This window comes from Schistocerca nitens, chromosome 4, assembly GCF_023898315.1.
Source record: "Schistocerca nitens isolate TAMUIC-IGC-003100 chromosome 4, iqSchNite1.1, whole genome shotgun sequence".
NCBI classification, from domain to species: Eukaryota; Metazoa; Arthropoda; class Insecta; order Orthoptera; family Acrididae; genus Schistocerca; species Schistocerca nitens.
In genome coordinates, this window is record NC_064617.1 from 400,610,094 (window position 1) to 400,628,332 (window position 18,239).

Genomic DNA, 18,239 nt, shown 5'->3' on the forward strand with positions numbered 1-18,239 from the left:
CCAAAGGGGTGTTGTTGGTTGAATTCATGGAACGTGGTACGACCATTAATCAAGACGTGTACTGTGAAACAATAAAAAAGTTACGACGGGCTATACAGAACAAACGCCATGGTATGCTGATTTCCGGTATCGTTTTTTTGCACGATAACGCCCGTCCTCACTCTGCTCGCAGAACAACGGCCCTTCTTGAGTCCTTCAAGTGGGACGTTATCAACCATCCACCTTACAGCCCAGACCTGGCGCCAAGTGATTATCACCTCTTCATGCATTTGAAGAAATGGCTCGGGTCACAGCGGTTTGATGACGACGAAGAGCTCAAAGATGCGGTCACAGGCTGGCTCCAGGCACAAGCAGGTGATTTTTATGCAGAAGGAATTTCAAAGCTTGTGAAGAGATACGATAAGTGCCTCAATCGCTATGGAGACTATGTAGAAAAATAGTGCAAAGATGTAGTTGTAAGATGTATATATTAAAATATTTTTATTTAACTTGGTGTATTTTTTTAAATCAACCGGAGGTTACTTTCTGAACGGCCCTCGTATGATTGAATAAATGGTCTCTAGCATGGAAATGTAAGTTCATTAGACCTTTTGTTGTTCTGTATCTTCTCTTTGATCAATCCCAAGAGTTTGTACACAGTGGAAAAAATTGCCCTGTAGAAAAATATTTTCTTGTACTATTGTTGTTGATACTATGTACTGAAATTTTGGGATAATCATGTATCATTTACCTTAACATCTTGTGTGGTTAAATGTATTAATAATTATTTCTGTTTATTTTTCATCTTTTTGCCAGGCCAGGTTGTAACAACAAAACATAGTATACCCTACGGAGGATGGTTTGAACTTGTGTCATCTCCACATTTTCTTGCTGAAATATTAATGTATATGGCAATATCAATAATTTTAAGAGCAGCAAACACGTGGCATGTAGTCTTTCTTTGGGTTCTGAGCAATCAGGTAAGGAGAAGTTTGGGTGTGCAAAATAAGATATAATCAGTTACAATAAAGAGAGCTAATCTTTCAGAAAATAAAAAATAAAATAGTACATTAACGTAATTGAGAAACTTTAGATTCTATGCTTTTTAACATAATAAATAAACTTCTTTCTTTTTCAAATTAATAGCTAGAAACTTACTTTAGAGAGAAAATTGTGTTCATATTTGTTTAACATATCAGAGCTTCAAAATACCGCTTCAGTTGTAAATTACTTTATTTTCACACGACCGGTTTGACTGTTATAAGCCAATCTTCAGGTGTCGTACTGGAAATAGCAAAAGATGGGAGATAATTTTCACACGCCGCAACACATACAAAAAGTAAAAAACAAATTTTTCTAAAAAGTTTTGAAAACTTTTAAAAAACATTTCGAAACCGCCAGTCGGGCTAGGTGCTATGAAACCTATGTCAATGCGCAAGTGGCACCAGACAGTAATACGGATGACTGCCTGGATAGGGAATATATACAAATGATATCACTACACTTACGCTGTGCTATGGTCCCTGAGCACCGCATATACCAGCATGTACCAGCCTATGAGCGCAGAACAGGGAGTAGCGGATGCGAACGAGGAGGCAAATTGGTAAACCAGAGTGGCAAAAGTGCTGCCATCTATTGAAGGACGGAAGAACACGGGGCCGCGCCTGGTACACGCTGCGCTTGGGGACCCCAGCTCAGTGTTAGTGTAGTAGTATCATTTGTATATATTCCCTACCCATGCAGTTGTCTGTGGTTCTGTATGGTGCCACTTGTGCATTGACATAGGTTTCGTAGCACCTAGCCCGACCGGCGGTTTTGAAATGTTTTTTAAAAGTTTTCAAAACTTTTTAGAAAAATTTGTTTTTTGTTTTTTATGTGTGGAGACTGGGAAAGGCAATCTGCCTAGGAATTGGTAATCCAAAATATTACTCAGCAAGCTTGGAAGCTGTGAGGTGGCAGCCCCATCACCAAGCTTAACCTGCGCAGCGCTTGTAACTTGGCCAGGGGATTCTATACCTACTGGCTCACATCAACAATTTGCCTCGGATAAGATTCAAAGGAAACGGACATAGGCTAAGGAATAGAAATTCGTGAGATAGAAACAAGAAACACTGCTTTGCATTTGGGACATGGAACATTCGTAATCTTAATAAACCAACTGCAGCAGCGACTTTGATATCTGAACTAAAAATATACAAGACAGATATTGTAGCTCTACAGGAAGTTAAGCGGCTTGGAGAAGGGATACACACGGAGGATAATTGTGTCATTTTTTATGGGGGAGATGAAAAACATCATGAATATGGTACTGGTTTTGATGTTAGGAACAGGATTGTTAGTCGGGTTAAGGAATTCCATCCCATTAACAAAAGAATGTCTTACAAAACAATCAAACACCAGTTGTACGATATAACATTCATAAATGTCCATGCACCGACTGAAGATTCAGCTGAGGATGAGAAAGATGAGTACTATGAAGAATTAGAGAGAGTAGTCGAAAGTATTCCAACAAGAAATATGAGAATAATCATAGGGGACTTTAATGGAAAAAATAGGTAAGGAGGATATGTTCATCTCCACAATAGGAAAACGTAGCAAGCACTTGACCACAAACGAAAATAGATTAAAAAGGATGAACTTTGCACTGTCAAAGAATATGAGAATTTGCTCGACGATGTTCCCTTACAAAGATATACACAAACGTACATGTTGCTCTCCAGATGGCAAAACAGTAAATCAGATTGACCATGTTATGACAGATCAACATTTCACTTCATTTATAAGAGATGTCATAACGTACAGAGCAGCTGAAATTGGCTCAGATCATTTCCTAGTGGTAGGAAAGATGAAAACCAAGATGATTTGGAATCAACAGCCAAAAACCTTACCAAAACCTACTTTAGACATCGAATGACTGAAGGAACTGTCTGATAAAGAAGCTGTGTGATTGAAATAAGTTACCGATTTACAGCATTGCAAGAAGCTGAGGAGGAAAATAGTGTCGAGAAGGCTTGGGAAAGAATAAAGACTGTAGTAACAGATGCAGCATAAAAAACACTGGGCAAGGAAAAGAAAACGAAGAAACAGAAATGGTTCAAAAAAAGTGTCAGAGAGCAGTATAAAGGAGGAAAGAAGCCAGGATGCTATGGCTGCATAATAAGGAGAGTGAGGACAGGAGGGAGATGTTCAATGCGGTTAGAAGAGAAACAGCAAGAGTTCTACGAACAGAGAAAGGGAAATATCTAACTGGAGTCCTAGGATCTATAGAAGTGGAAAGCAGGAATGGAAAGTCAAAGAAGTTGTTCTGGTATACAAAGAAAAGTTAGAGAGGTTATCAAAGTGAAAACCTAGTCATAAAAGATAAAAAAATCAGAATATGCTAACACAGCTGGAAGGTATCCTAGAAAGATGGAAAGGGGTCATTCCATGTCAATTCAACCAATTTGAGAAAATGTTCCAGCTGATAGTCTCAGATTTGGCTGACATTTAGCACACCAATGCTACCAAGTGTGAAACGGTCACGTACAACATTTTAAGTTCCCCTGCCAATTAGTTCCAGAATTATGACTTGTGAAAGAAGGTGGCGTGACCCGGAAGTTGCAACCCGCATCTGGCAATCTATCTTCAGACCCAACTTCAGGTTGGAACTATTCCACACAGTCCAGTGAAATTTTTACAACCCAGTAATGTCCATTTAGAGAACACACTATATGAATCAAAACACCAACAACATATTTCTGAGGGAAAATAAAAAATTCCAAAATGTGATTAAAAAATGTAATACATTAAAAGGTACATATTGTAGGTGCCCTCTATGCCAAATATAATTCACTCAAAAAGGGTATAAATTTTTTTTGTGGTAAGCTAATGTGACCTAAACACACACAGAACTCATCTTGCCCATATCAGTCACACAAACAGAGTTACATGCACACAAAAATACAAAAATTTGAAAAATTACCCAAAAAACATGAATTTTCGAAGTGTGGTAGCACAAAAGGGGCAATTGATATCCATGCCAAATTTCAAACACTGCCTGAGTAGACCATAATATAATATGTGGCAAAATTTCAAGTTGTTATTGCAAGGCATTTGTGTACAATAAAAGTTGACAAATATGTATTTGGTTACGTTTCTTTATCACGATTTAGCAAGTAATAGTGATGATGCAGACAGCTTGTTTCAGATAAAGCTGCAGCAATTGTTGGGAACCATTAGGCAACAGAAAGTTAAACAATGGTAGTTTTCAGGGACAGAATGAGTCGTTCTTAGACAGGAACAACGAAGGAAACAAGCAACAATTACGGGATACTCATGTTTTTAAGATTCTAATTCAGACTGGTCAGTACTGTTGTGGAAAGTCAGTAGGGAGGCAGAAGAATGTACTAGTGGTGATTTTGTTCAAACAAGTTGCAGTATTGGTAGAGCACAAGCATCTGAATGTCATAAAACAACATATGGAACAAAATGTGGCATTCGCTTTGTACTGTATAATCTGGATGAATCAGACCAAGATTTGTTGCTTTGGAGATCCAGGATACACCCTGTGGGCACAAGAAGTACAGTTCCAGGAAACTTTAGTGTTTGTTATCATCATATGAAAGTGTTTCTGGATAAGTATTCTTTCCTACAAAGAAGTTGTTTTGATCCATTTCAGTTTCATAAGAAGACAGTGAAGTGTAGCCTCAGAGAATTTGATATAAAATCAGTATTGAAAGTGAATCAGTGCGTGGGACTTAACATGAAACCGGGGCAAAAGTTATGTTCCAGGTGTGTTACACTTCATAAAAATGAAGAATATTCTGATAATTTACATGACAGTGACGAAAAGTATCAGCCACCTACAACCACAGCAGATGAGCAATTAAATACTTCAGTGACTGCTCTTGGTTTGTCTCCCATGAAGACACACAAAGTTGGGAAAAGAGACAGGCCCAGCTATGGTAGAAGAAAACTACAAGAAGCTCAAATGGAATTAAAACACAAAATAGCTGACACACTAATGGTGGAAGAGGAAGAACTACCTGCTCCAAAGGAACAGAAATCATGCCAGAAATGCTATGGTTTTGACAAAATTGTCCATGATTTGAAAGAAAAATGTGCCATATCCACACGCCAGAAAAAAAGTAGCTATTCTTACCCTTGCATCTTCCAGCTAGTCTATTGACTACAATGCAAAGGAATTCAATGTTTCTACATATATGGTAAAGCAAGCTAGGAAAATAAAAGCAACCCAAGGAGTGCTTCCACAACTTCAGCAGGCTCAGGGTAAGCAATTGAGTTCAGAAATAAAGGTGCTAGTGTCGGAGTTTTATGAATATAATGACTACAGCCAAATAATGCCTGGGAAAAAGACTATGTAATGGTGAAAATGGGAAATGTATGTGTACAGATGCAAAAAGGACTGTTGCTATGCAACATATCAGAACTATATGTAGAATTCAAGGAAAAGTATCCCAGTACCAAAGTAGGTTCATCATCTTTTTTCAATCTTCAGCCAAAATGGGTTGTGCCTGTAAGTGCAAGGGGCACACACAATGTTTGTGTATTTGAGACTCATCAAAATGCTAAGCTGATGTTTGCTGCTACAAAGGATTCTGGTATGGATTACAAAGGTGCAATGAAGCTGCTAGTGTGTGACATCAGTTCCTACCAGTGCATGATACACAGGTGTGAAAACTGTCCTGGTAAGGCAAATCTTGCAGAACACACGAATAATAAACTGTATGGTGAACTCCTTATGGATGATGATGAACTTGTTTCTTATAAACAATGGACACATATGGATCGCACACGTCTTGAAACAAAGCAAAGTACAGTGGAAGATTTTGTTGAAATGTGTTGTCAAAAATGGACAAACTGACCACACACAGCTTCACAGCAACAGCACAATCAGCTTATCTCCAGTTTTGTAAGGATAAGTTGAAACAAGATGAAATTATAGTAATACTAGACTTTTCTGAAAATTATGCATTTATAGTTCAAGATGCCATCCAAGGATATCATTGGGACAACAGTCAAGCAACTCTCCAGCCATTTGCGATTTACTATAGAGGTGAATCAGGTGATGTATCTGTCGTGAACCTGTGCGTTTTTAGTGACTGCTTAATTCATGATGCCATTGCAGTTCATGCCCACATTCGCACTGTCATGGCATATGTGAAAAACAAGCTGCCTCACATACATTTTGCGAAATACTTCAGTGATGGGGCAGCTAGTCAGTACAAAAACTGTAAAAATCTCAAAAATTTATGCATGCATTACCATGATTTTCAGATTCATGCAGAATGGAATTTTTTCGCAACAAGTCATGGTAAAACTGTATGTGATGGTATTTGTGCTACCATTAAGCACATGGCATCACGAGCTAGTCTGTAGCACCCTACAGAAGGTCACATTCTAACACCTCTTCAATTATTTACCTGAGTACAGAAAAATATCTCTGGCATACAGTCATTCTATGTTTCGAAAGATGAGGTGAAATCATTCGAAGAGTTGCTAAAAAGCAGACTAGAACACGTTAAAACTGTTGCAGGCACAAGGAGCCATCATCACTTCTCTCCAGCGGACTCTGACAATTTGCAGAGGAGCAGACTGTCTGGTTATAACTATAGGTTCATGCACAACATGTGTCCTCACAGTGTGTCTGACTCAGAAGCAAAAGCAGCAACATACAACCAGGTTGCTATGTTATTGCTGTTTATGATGACAAATGGTACTTAGGATGTGTTGCAGAGTGCTGTCAAGCAGAAGGTGATGTATTTGTGAACTTCATGGCACCAGCAGGACCAGCAAGATCATTTCATTGGCCATGTTTGGCAGACAGGTGTTGGATTCCTTTTGAACATATTCTTATGACAGTTCCAGTTTCTACCACAGTGTCAGGAAGACAGTACAATTTGCCACTCAATGGACAGAGTACAGTAGGTAAAGTTTGGGAGAACTTCTGTTTGAAGCACAATCGACTGGTTTTTAGAAGTCAAGGTGCAGTAAACATTAATGATAGGTTGCGTTAATCTGTCTATATGTTGTTGCTTAGTGATTAAACAGTTGTGGGAGAGGATAAGAAGAGGCAGAACAGTTTATGATTTGTTTTTACAAAATTGTGTTGTGGAACATGGCCACATCACCAAATACATCTGTCAACTTCCATTGAACACAAATGTCTTGCAATAACATGTTGAAATTTTGAGATATATATCATTGTGGTCTACTTATGCAGTGTTTGAAATTTGGCTTGGATATCACTTGTCCCTTTTGTGCTACCACACTTCGAAAATTCATGTTTTTTGGGCAATTTTTCAAATTTTTGTATTTTCGTGTGCATGTAACTCTGTTTGTGTGACTGATATGGGCAATATGAGTTCTGTGTGTGTTTAGGCCACATTAAGCTTACCACAAAAAAATTTATACCCTTTTTGAGTGAATTATATTTGGCATAGAGGGCACCTACAATATGTTCCTTTTAATGTATTACATTTTTTTTAATCACATTTTGGAATTTTTTATTTTCCCTCAGAAATATGTTGTTGGTGTTTTGATTCATATAGTGTGTTCTCTAAATGGACATTACTGGGTTGTAAAAATTTCACTGGACTGTGTGGAATAGTTCCACAGTTATTAAGACCTGAAGTTGGGTCTGAAGATAGATTGCCAGATGCGGGTTGCAACTTCCGGGTCACGCCACCTTCTTTCACAAGTCATAATTCTGGAACTAATTGACAGGGGAAACTAATACTTTGTACACGAGTGTTCCACACATGGTAGAATTAGTGTACTGAATATCAGCCAAATCTGAGACTATGAGCTGGAGCCCCTGGTTGAACTGACATGGAATGACCCAGAGTATTTCTCAGAAATGTTAAATTGCACTGATCTGCACATAACCTTCAATTACGCAATGTCTGATAGTGACAACATTAATAATGATGAATGTAGAATCACAGAACAGGAAGTGATCCACTCCATTCAAAAGCTCAAAAACAAGAAGGCGGCAGGCGAGGACCAGATATCAGCAGAGATGTTCGAGAACCAGATATCAGCAGAGCTGTTAAAAGAGGGTGGAAACAAACTACACAAAGAAATTTATAACCTTCTAACAATGATCTGGAAAACTGAAACACTGCCTGAAGATTGGAAAACTGCAATAATTTGTCCCATACACAAGAAAGGAAACAGAATGGAATGTAAAAATTACAGAGGAATCAGTTTGCTGAACATAACATACAAAATCCTGCCAATGACCATTCTGGAAAAACTTAAACCTTATGCAGAAAACATTATTCAAGATTACCAGGCTGGATTTCGAACAAACCATTCTACAACTGATAATTTGTTTACTATACAACAGATCTTTGAGAAATACTGGGAATTTAACAAAAACATCCACTGTCTCTTCATTGACTTCCAGCGACCCTATGACAGCATCCACAGAAGTAGCCTCTACAACACATTACGAGAATTTAGTATACCCAGTAAAATCATTAGGATGATACAAATGTGCATGGATGGCTCCAAGGCAGCAGTGAAGTTCAGAGGATCCATATCTCCCACCTTTCCAATTAAAACAAGCTTACAACAGGGAGATACTCTTTCATGTGTCCTCTTCAACTTTGCATTAGAGAAAGTGGATCGGGAGAGTAATTTACATCTACTCAATGGTCTCTGATTTGAACTTCATGGCACCAGCAGGACCAGCAAGATCATTTCATTGGCCATGTTTGGCAGACAGGTGTTGGATTCCTTTTGAACATATTCTTATGACAGTTCCAGTTTCTACCACAGTGTAAAACTGCTGGCTTATGCAGATGATATAGTGTTGTTGAGTGAAACTGAGGAAGAACCGAAAGACATGTATAGATCTCTCAGGCACAGTGCCAGCAATATTGGGCTTTTGATTAACCAAGAGAAAACCGAATATATGGAAATAGGTCGTGTCATAAACCAAAATCCTTACTTTGAAATTGACCAACATTCTAAATTCAGAAAAGTTCTCCAGTTTAAATACTTTGGATCATGTTTCAACAGTAAAAATATCATAACAATGGATATAAATGAAAGAATAGCCTCAGGGTCAAGATTCTGTACTCACTAAGCAACCCACTCAAAAGTAAAGCTTTGTCAGTCACCACAAAGATGAAGATATACAACACTATTATCTGCCCCATAGTACTGTACGGCTAAAAAAGCTGGACGCTTACAAAGAATGAAAGAGAAAAAGTGAATGTTTTCAAAAGAAAAGTAATGAGAAAAATCTGGGGACCTGTGTTGGAGAATGGCATATGCAGAATTCGAAAGAAAAAGGAAATTTATCAGTTAATGAAGCATTCCACTATCATCCAGAAATTAAAAAGTAGGAGACTGCAATGGGCTGGACATGTGGCCAGAGTGGAAAACAACAGAATCACCAAGAAAGCATTTGAAGGAACTCTCCAGGCAACAAGACCATCAGGCTGACCTCGTACAAGGTGGAAAGATGACATAGAGAAGGACATTAGGAATTTCCACAGGGTGGAGAGAGGCTGCGAGAGATAGAAGGCGGTGGAAGCAGATCGTTGATGCAGCGTGTGGTCTACAGGGCCTGTGATCGCTGAGGGGAGAGAGAGAGAGAGAGAGAGAGAGAGAGAGAGAGAGAGAGAGAGAGACAGAGAGAGAGATGTGTTGTGGTGTGTAAAAATTATCTCCCGTCTTTTGCTATTTCCAGTACTACACCTGAGGGTGAGCTTATAACAGTCCGAAACCAGCCGTATGAAACTAAAGTAATTTACAACTGAAGCGGTATTTTCAACCTCTGCTATAATGCTCAGTTGCGGATGTTCTTCCAACAGGATTGTTTGTGTTTAACATATATGCTTATTGTTTTGAGGCACATTTACTTGCATGGTCACATTGCTTGAAATTATTAGTTCATGCATTTGAAGCAGTAAAATCAGCAGTTTGTAGCCTCATAGCAAATTGATTTGCTATTTCTCCTTTGCTATTTCTCCTCTTATAGTACCATCTACTGTGATTCTCAATGTTCTTTTTGAAACAAATAACTCTGCCATGAAATTATGAATCTCGTACATCATTTATGAATGTTTGGATATAGTAATTACTTTCTTAATAACCACAACTTGTTACAAGAAATTTTAGCTGACTGTGACAGTTCAAAAACACCAAATATGGCTATATACCAGACATAATGTTTGTACCAGATATGTAGTTTAGTGAGGAAACCATTTATGTGAGAATATGAGTATTAGTCGAAAGTTCTTGATTGTCATTTGGGACACACATAAGAAGATTGTTTAAATCGCTGACATAGTGGAGTGGGGAACTGTGTAGTCCTGCCTATTTGAAAAGCAACTCGTGTTTAGGTCCCTGCTCAGTGTGTGTGGAATTTATACTTCTACCAACTAAACACACTCTCTCTCTCTCTCTCTCTCTCTCTCTCTCTCCACTTCGTGTTGCACTAGTGTTATAGATCTTAGTACTGGGCAAGCAGACAGTTTTAATGTATTTGGTATTTGGAAGTTCATTCTCCACTCGAGTGTCTCATAAAAAGGTGCAAATGAGAGATCATATGTAAAGCTGTCAGTGGCATGAAGGATAGTGTCCAGGAATCGTGGATGACACAGGAACTGAAATTGAAAGTTAGCAAAAGCAGAAATGCCAACCTATGTTATAAAATGTTCTTTTACAAATGAAAATCCAGAAGTACTACCTCGGTTTAATTTGACACCACAATGCTAGGTATTAGTGTCAGCAGTGTTGAGAAACAGCTGACATAGCTAAAATTGAATTAAATCCCAGAGACTGACAGAATCCCAGTCAGATTCTTTACTGAATTCATGGCTGAGTTAGACTCTGATTTAATCATAACATGCTGTAGATTTCGGGAATCAAAAATTGTGAGTAGGAGTTGGAAGAAAACATTTGTCCAACTGTGGGGTGTTGATTCATAAAACTACCATCCAGTATCATTAACATCCATACATTGTAGAATCTTAGAACATGTTCTGAGCTCAAACATAATGGAATATCGGAAACAGAATGACCTACTCCATGAAACCAGCATAGATTCCAAAAACATCGGTCATACAGACCTGACACCCTGAAAGCTGTAGGACTAACCAACCTGGTAGATATGTACTTCTTGATTCTGGAGAAGCATTTGACTCTGTGCCACACCAATGCTTATTTACAGAAATATGGTCATACAAGGTGTAAAATGAAATTTATTACTGGAGTAATGATTTCATGGTAGTGAGGATGCAGCATTTTACCTTAGATGGAAAGTGATTGACAGATACAGTATGAAAGTTTCAGGCATACCAGAGGGAAATGTGTTGGGACTCTTGCTCCTCAGTTGTATATTAAGGACCTGGCAAGCAATGTTAATAAAAATCTCATTTCATGCTTCAGTTATCAATATTGAAGTACTGTCTGAAATATGTTGTACACATATTCAGTGTGATCTTGTCAAGATTTGAAAGTGGTGCAAAGATTGGCAACTTGCTTCAGATATTCAGAAAGGTAAAATTGTCCACATAACAAAAAGGAAAATGTATTATCATCTGAGTAGGAACAGGAAAATTGTGTCTAAATGATAAAGCAAAAATAATCTGCAATGTGCAATTTTCTGTGACATAACACAAAATCAGCAGTTTCCACGAAATGTCGCAAAATTTGGCATTTTCCTTTTCTGTGTAAATGTATCATAATCTGAAGGCAGTAGTTTACTATTATGAGTAACTGTGAGTTATTGAATGGTGAAACTTAATTTTGACTTTATTTTCTCAGTACTGAGAATTGTTTATAATCTTAAAATGACAATTGATTTTCCCATAAAAACTGTGATCCTATGAGGTCCACAAGAAATCCTCATTGTCACTGATGGCTTTGGATGTGAAGTCAAATGAAAATACTCTACTTTCAGTGATATTTGTTTCAGTAACAGTTTTAGTTATTTCCTGATATTTTTACATAACCAATTATACAAAAATTACGCAATTTTGAGAGACCTTAATGTGATGCATCACTTCAACTACGTATTTTCATTGTGTGCAATTATAAATGTGATAAACAACAAAGCAGATGGCACTTTAGTTGTGCAGACATGACACCTGATATCATTTCAGCCTAACCTAGGCCCCAGTCTATGTAACAGATTATTGTACCATTACAAAAATCATTCATGAAGTAGTAAAAATAATATTGCACAAATATTAAAATAACTGTTCTTAGTTTTCTGTTTGACTGTGAGAAAAACATTTACATAACATCATGTTTTTTGTTCTCTGATTGGGTGATAAAAGCAACCCAACGGTTGCCATTTTGATTTATGGGTTTGTGAAGGTAAAGTGCCGTACCTGGTTACTGTCGTATTTATACTTTCACAACACTAAAATATGCAGTTTAATTGGTGTGCAATTATAAATGTGAAAAACAACAAAGCAGATGGCACTTTAGTTGTGCAGACATGACACCTGATATCATTTCAGCCTAACCTAGGCCCCAGTATAAGATTCCTCACAACAGCACCATTTTTTAATATAATTTATCGGACAAAAATATTTGGAACTCTGGCACTATCAAATAAAACCATTATCTGTAGTAAAAGTTGAAAGTGAGGATTGTTTCATCATTCTGGGAAAATGATTTTTTTTAGATTAAACAAGCAAGATTTTGAAATATTTGAAGGGAAAAATACTTCAAGTAGGGGTAAAGGAAATACTGAACCAAGTGGGCTGCACCTTCAAAATTGGCTAACAACTCGTATGGACACACATCTATGTAATCTGTGTTCACAGGAGTACATTGAAGTTTAGACCATGGAATGATAATGAACACCATTCATACTGTCATGGCAAAAGGTCTGTTGGGTTTATCTAGAATGACATGTATCAGCCCTTTAAAAAATTCTGAAGGAGTACATACTCGTTCATAATTCATTATAAAGGCAGCTTTCCATATCTCCAGGATATGTGGACGTTTTTCAATCTATAGTGAGCTGTTGTCAGATTGGTGGCAAAATGTCTTAGAAGAGAACTTTGAAGTTCTAAGAATACTTTCTTTTGAAAGACTTTTTTCAATGTGTTGTTGTAAAGTTATTTTTTCTTTAATTGGTTAAATTTAATTTGCAATGTGATTAAGTGTGATGTATCTGTATATTTTCATTTTGAACATAGCTTTGGAAAATAGTGACAAGACTATTTTTAAGAAGAAAAATAAGCTGTCAGAAACTAAGATCAAAATTGACACAAAAAACACCAAAAATTTCAGAAAAAACACTAGAATTGGCAGAAAATAACGTGGAATAGAAACAAAATATCAAAATTGGCTGTAAGTTAAAACAATTTTTTTCCTCTCCCTATGTATGACTACACTATCAATGAGTTACAGTTACAAGAAGTTGACTCATATAAATACTGGGGTGTAACAGTTTGTGATGATTTGAAATGGAATGATCACTTAGACTAAGTCACCAGTAAAACAGGTGGTGGGATACTGGGAAAATGCAGTCAGTTCACAAAAGAGGTTGCTTACTAAACACTTGCGTGACCCATCGTAGAATATTGCTGAAGTGTGTGGGGCCAATGTGAGACAGGGCTAGCTTGGGTGTTGAATGTCTGCAAATAAGAGCAGCATGGATGGTCACAGCTTCGTGACCTATGGTAGCATGCCAAGAAACCTTAACTGGTAGATGGTCGAAGATAGAAGGTAACAATACTGTGAAAGTCCATTTACAAAATTTTAAGAACCACTATTAAGTGAGGAATGTAGGAATACACTAGAAACCCTTACTATCCATCCTGCATGGACTACAAAAGCAACATTAGACTAATTACAATGTGTGCTGAGCCATGTAAGTATTTTTTCCACATTCGATGCATGGTATGATGGGAACTACCCTATTCCATGCATTTCACGTTGATCTGGAGAGTGGGGATGTATTTAATAATAAAATGAACATTTGGAATAACAATAATAATTATGTAGTCTGTCTCTGTGGAAGTTTAATGACCACCATAGGAAATTGACCTAGCTCACTTTAGGTGACATACTATCGACATGACACTGTACTCACATAATGAACTTATCACCTGTCCCAGCACATGAATACGCTGGCCAGTAGTGTTCCTCACTACCTGAATAAATACGGATGCCCAATGAACTGTCAGTCGGTTCTGTGCTTGCCTCTGATACTGTCAGTTACTGTCATTGCTATGCTACAGACTATTGATAGCAACCTCGCTTGGCACTTCATCTTTCTTTCTTTCTTTCTGGTTGCGATTCGGATTCTGTCTCTCTTTGCTCATAGCCTGTTGACACTGTTGTGACATAGGTTTCTGCTTTGCACCTCATTGCATAGGTCACCTAGAGCTCTTCCTAGTTTTTGTCCCATTTGCTGTCAGTTGGCCATGTTTCGCTTGATTATTGCTTGGTGCTCTGCTCTCTCCTGCAGGTGGCCGTTCCTTACTGTTGCTTTGTCCGTTTCTCTCCTGAGTGCTGATATGCAGCTACTCGTGGTTATAGCATTGGTAATGAGAAAAAGAAAGTTGTAAAGAAGCATGGAGACTAAATTGGTTTGCCTGCTGGAGCAATCTTAGCAGCTAATGCAACAGCAGGAGCTTTGTATAGACATGTTACAGAAGTCGTTTCAGCTGCAGGCAGACAAACTCCAAACATGTGAGGTCACTCTGTTCCAGGCCTCAGCAGTCAACATCGCTGTTCATCCTCAGCCATTTCTTCAATTCAGGGATGCTGTAGAGGGCTGGGATGTTAATTTACACTGACTGAAGCAACATTTCAAAGCATTTCAAGTTACAGATGATTCACTGCAGTGATTGTTATATCTGTTATGGGCTTCACCAAACATTTTTTCTGCTCTGAAAATTGTCATGTCTCTCTGACCCTGTCACACTCTTGTTTCAGGTGATATGTATTCTGTTGACTAAGTATTATTCCCAGAGATGTCATGGTTGTGTCTGGGTATGAGTTTCACCAATACCGTGAACAGTCTAGACAATCATACTGTTCCAGGGTCACTGACTTGCAAAGTCTTTTGTCGCAAATTTGATTTTCCTTGCACTAGTCTGGGCTGCAAGGCTTCCTGTATGGACTTCTTGGTTCATGATGTCACAGTTCAAATGGTGCCCGTTTTATAGTCTGTACAGTGGTGTTTAAATGGCATAAACCATTGTTGGAAGACATCTTATGCATCACATTTTCATTCAGAATTGTGCAGGCTGCTAACAAACAACTCGTGCTCATGCAACAATTTACGGCAGTTTAACACGGCACCTCACATTACCCCCTTGCATCACAGGTGTAGGATGTCTGTAGTGTCTGAACCTCTGATCGTCCCTCGTCTGTGATCAAGGGTGCTGCTCCCTTCATGCTGCAACATTTTTCCACTTGCTCCTGAGAAGACTGTTTGTATTGGTGGGGGTTCTGCACGTGCTGTGGCGAAGAGAGGCATCTCTGTTCAGTGCATGAAGCTGTGCAATCTGCTCACATCCTGCCTCACGAGTGCACCAGTACATTACATTATACAAGTGCTGCAATTAGTAATCCATCTGGGTGACCCCTTCATGCTGAAATTGCGATGGGGAGTTTCCCTTGTGAACAGCAACATACATAGGATGATTTCCCCATTACGGATGCCCGTGTCACTGCCACCACATACCATGATCCCACCTTGTGGCATGTATTCTACTACTTGACCTATGGTGGGCCAACTTCCCTCACTCACTGGATGGCAGATGAGTTCAGCTCCTGAAAACACATTTCATCTAGGCTTTCTGTTGTTGATGATGTCATTGTTTGCGACACTGAGATGGATGTATGTCAGGTTGTCATCTTGGCAGGATGTGCCACTGGGTATTGAGCTTGCTGCCTGGGGCGTTGGGACACATCCTGCATGAAGGCATTAGCTTGCCATGTGTACTGGCCATGGATCAATTGCAACACTGAAAGAATCGTCCGTGGCTGCACGGCATGAGCACGGTGCCAAGTATCACCGCCATAATCTTTCACTTTCACCCCTTGTCCCCCCCCCCCCCCCCTTTCCCTGTGAAGCACATCAGTCTTGGTTTTTGGGGGCCTTTTATCGGGACCAATGTGGTTGGTCATTGTAAATGCTTATTTAATGTACCCATATGTTATGTTGTGACATCCACCATGACTGACACCACACTCTCCACATTGATCGAGGTTTGGGCCATCAAATGGTTGTCTTGTGCGTTGGTCTCTGATAATGGACCACAATGTCCATAGTCCACATTGGAAGGGTTCTCTGAGGCCAGTCACATAGAACATTTGCACAGTCTTTCCTCAAATTGTGAAGCAGAAGGTCACATTTGGACTTAAGCAGCAAATGAAAAAAGCTGTCATAACCTCTGTCACTACGTTGGTTCGCAACCTATTTTTGAACACCTATTGAATCACACTGATTAAAAATCTTAGCACTGCTGAGATACCCCACGGTTGGCAACTGTGGCCTCTGCTTCACCTTCTGACACTGCCCCCTTCAGAACCCCGCCTCTGTTCCTTGCAATGTTGGGCACCTAGTGTGACTGTGTGGCCATGGGTATACTGAGGCTTGGACGCCGGTGGCGGTAGTGAAGACCCACAGGCGACAGTTTATGTTCGTCCAAATACAGAAAGGGTTTGAGTGCCGCCACCACACCCAGCTCTGACGTCGAGTGATGATGTTGCATCCGCTTCCACCTCCCCCACCACCATCCAGTGACAATGCGGCACTGCGGCTGGCACTCCAGGTGGCTGCCAGTGACTCCCTACTGTTGCACTAGTGATCCATAATTGTCCTCAGTGGATAACTGTCTGCCTACTGGTGACCTTGTCATGGCCTATAAAGGCATGTGGATTGATATACATGTAATCACTGATTGCAGCGCCATTTTGGATGGATGGTGTTTGGGCAGATGTGATTATCCGTGTGACCTCGAATGGAGAAATTAGTTTCGTGATTGCAGTGCCACTATATGCGATGTGTTTACATCGTAGCAAGGAACTGACGCTTCAAATGATAAATGCCTGTGGCCCAGCCACAAAACAACCCGCGGGCATGGGGGAAATACTGGTGGGTGTAACAGCCCCGTTATGAGTGGCCTACGATATAATTAAAAGGGATAGTGATTTTGTGTGCAGTTCACATGTGTTCGTGATAGGTATTGTTATGTGCATGGTTGTAGTATAATGATTGAATTTAAGCCTTCAGAAGAATAAATTCCTTCTATCAGTTAAGATGTAAAAGCTAGAGAGAGTTGTTTTGTTTAGTGTGTGTTGTTGGTTGATGGTGGGGTTTGTGTGTGTGTGTGTGTGTGTGTGTTTGGGAGGATTGGGGCTAGCACTTAATGCTTCACATTCTTCCACTGTCAGTGTTTAGTGTGTGTTGTTGGTTGATGGTGGTGTGTGTGTGTTTGGGAGGATTGGGCCTAGCACTTAATGCTTCACATTCTCCCATTGTCAGTTCTAATCAAACATGTTACTTCTGATTCAATTCTTTAATGAAAGTGTGGTTCAGATTTTTTGCTGCACTTACTTTTCAGTTTGTGCTTTCTGTTTTAGGTTGAAAGTGGACTCCTGTCACATTGGTGGTATAAGGCAACATTTCCCAACTACCCCAAGGAAAGGAAAGCTGTAATACCATACGTTTTATGAAAGTTATAATAGACTGATTACAATATTTTTTTCTTGAGTAATGTTGGCAATAGTGTACTGTGATGAAGTTATAAAGAAACGCCAAGCACCGTTGAATTAAATCATCTGTCTATATATCATTCTCATTTCATTTTTCTGATTGCTCATATCTATTATTATGTGATAATCTTCTATTCAAGTCATAATGAGGGATATTTTTGTTAAAACAAAATGTTAAAAACAATAGCTCTAATTAATAATGTGTGGTTATTGGCCTACATTTAAAGGGAAGAGACAGTTAGTTACATTAAGTACTTTGTACTTTACAGTTTACAGCCTCTGCTAGATAACTACATGCATTTTGCATATATAAGTCATTAACTGTTCACACATTTTGGAAATGACAGAGTAAGTGCAGAAATGTGGGGACTGTTTTGTTTGTATGCTTCTTCACTTTTAACTATTTATTTACAAATGTCTGCAGTTTGCATTAGTACTTTTCTTGGCAGATTGACAATATTATTTAGGTTTTTTTAATTTTTTGCTTTAAAATCCCAATGTGGAAATTACACACAACATTTATAATGATAACAGTTGTATACTGATACCTC

At 38.8% G+C, this 18,239-nt stretch overlaps 1 protein-coding gene across 3 annotated transcripts in view; it reads left to right on the forward strand.

Annotated features, from left to right (window-relative positions):
- Nucleotides 1–17,765, forward strand: part of LOC126251985 (polyprenol reductase) — a 39,190-nt gene extending 21,425 nt beyond the window's left edge. For all 3 annotated transcript variants that reach the window (XM_049952758.1, XM_049952759.1, XM_049952760.1), the window contains 2 exons: nt 796–959; nt 17,557–17,765. In XM_049952758.1, the coding sequence (XP_049808715.1) occupies nt 796–959; nt 17,557–17,649 (257 nt within the window). In that variant the 3' untranslated portion in view covers nt 17,650–17,765. The remainder of the gene's footprint in view (nt 1–795; nt 960–17,556) is intronic.
- Nucleotides 17,766–18,239: the final 474 nt, after the last annotated feature.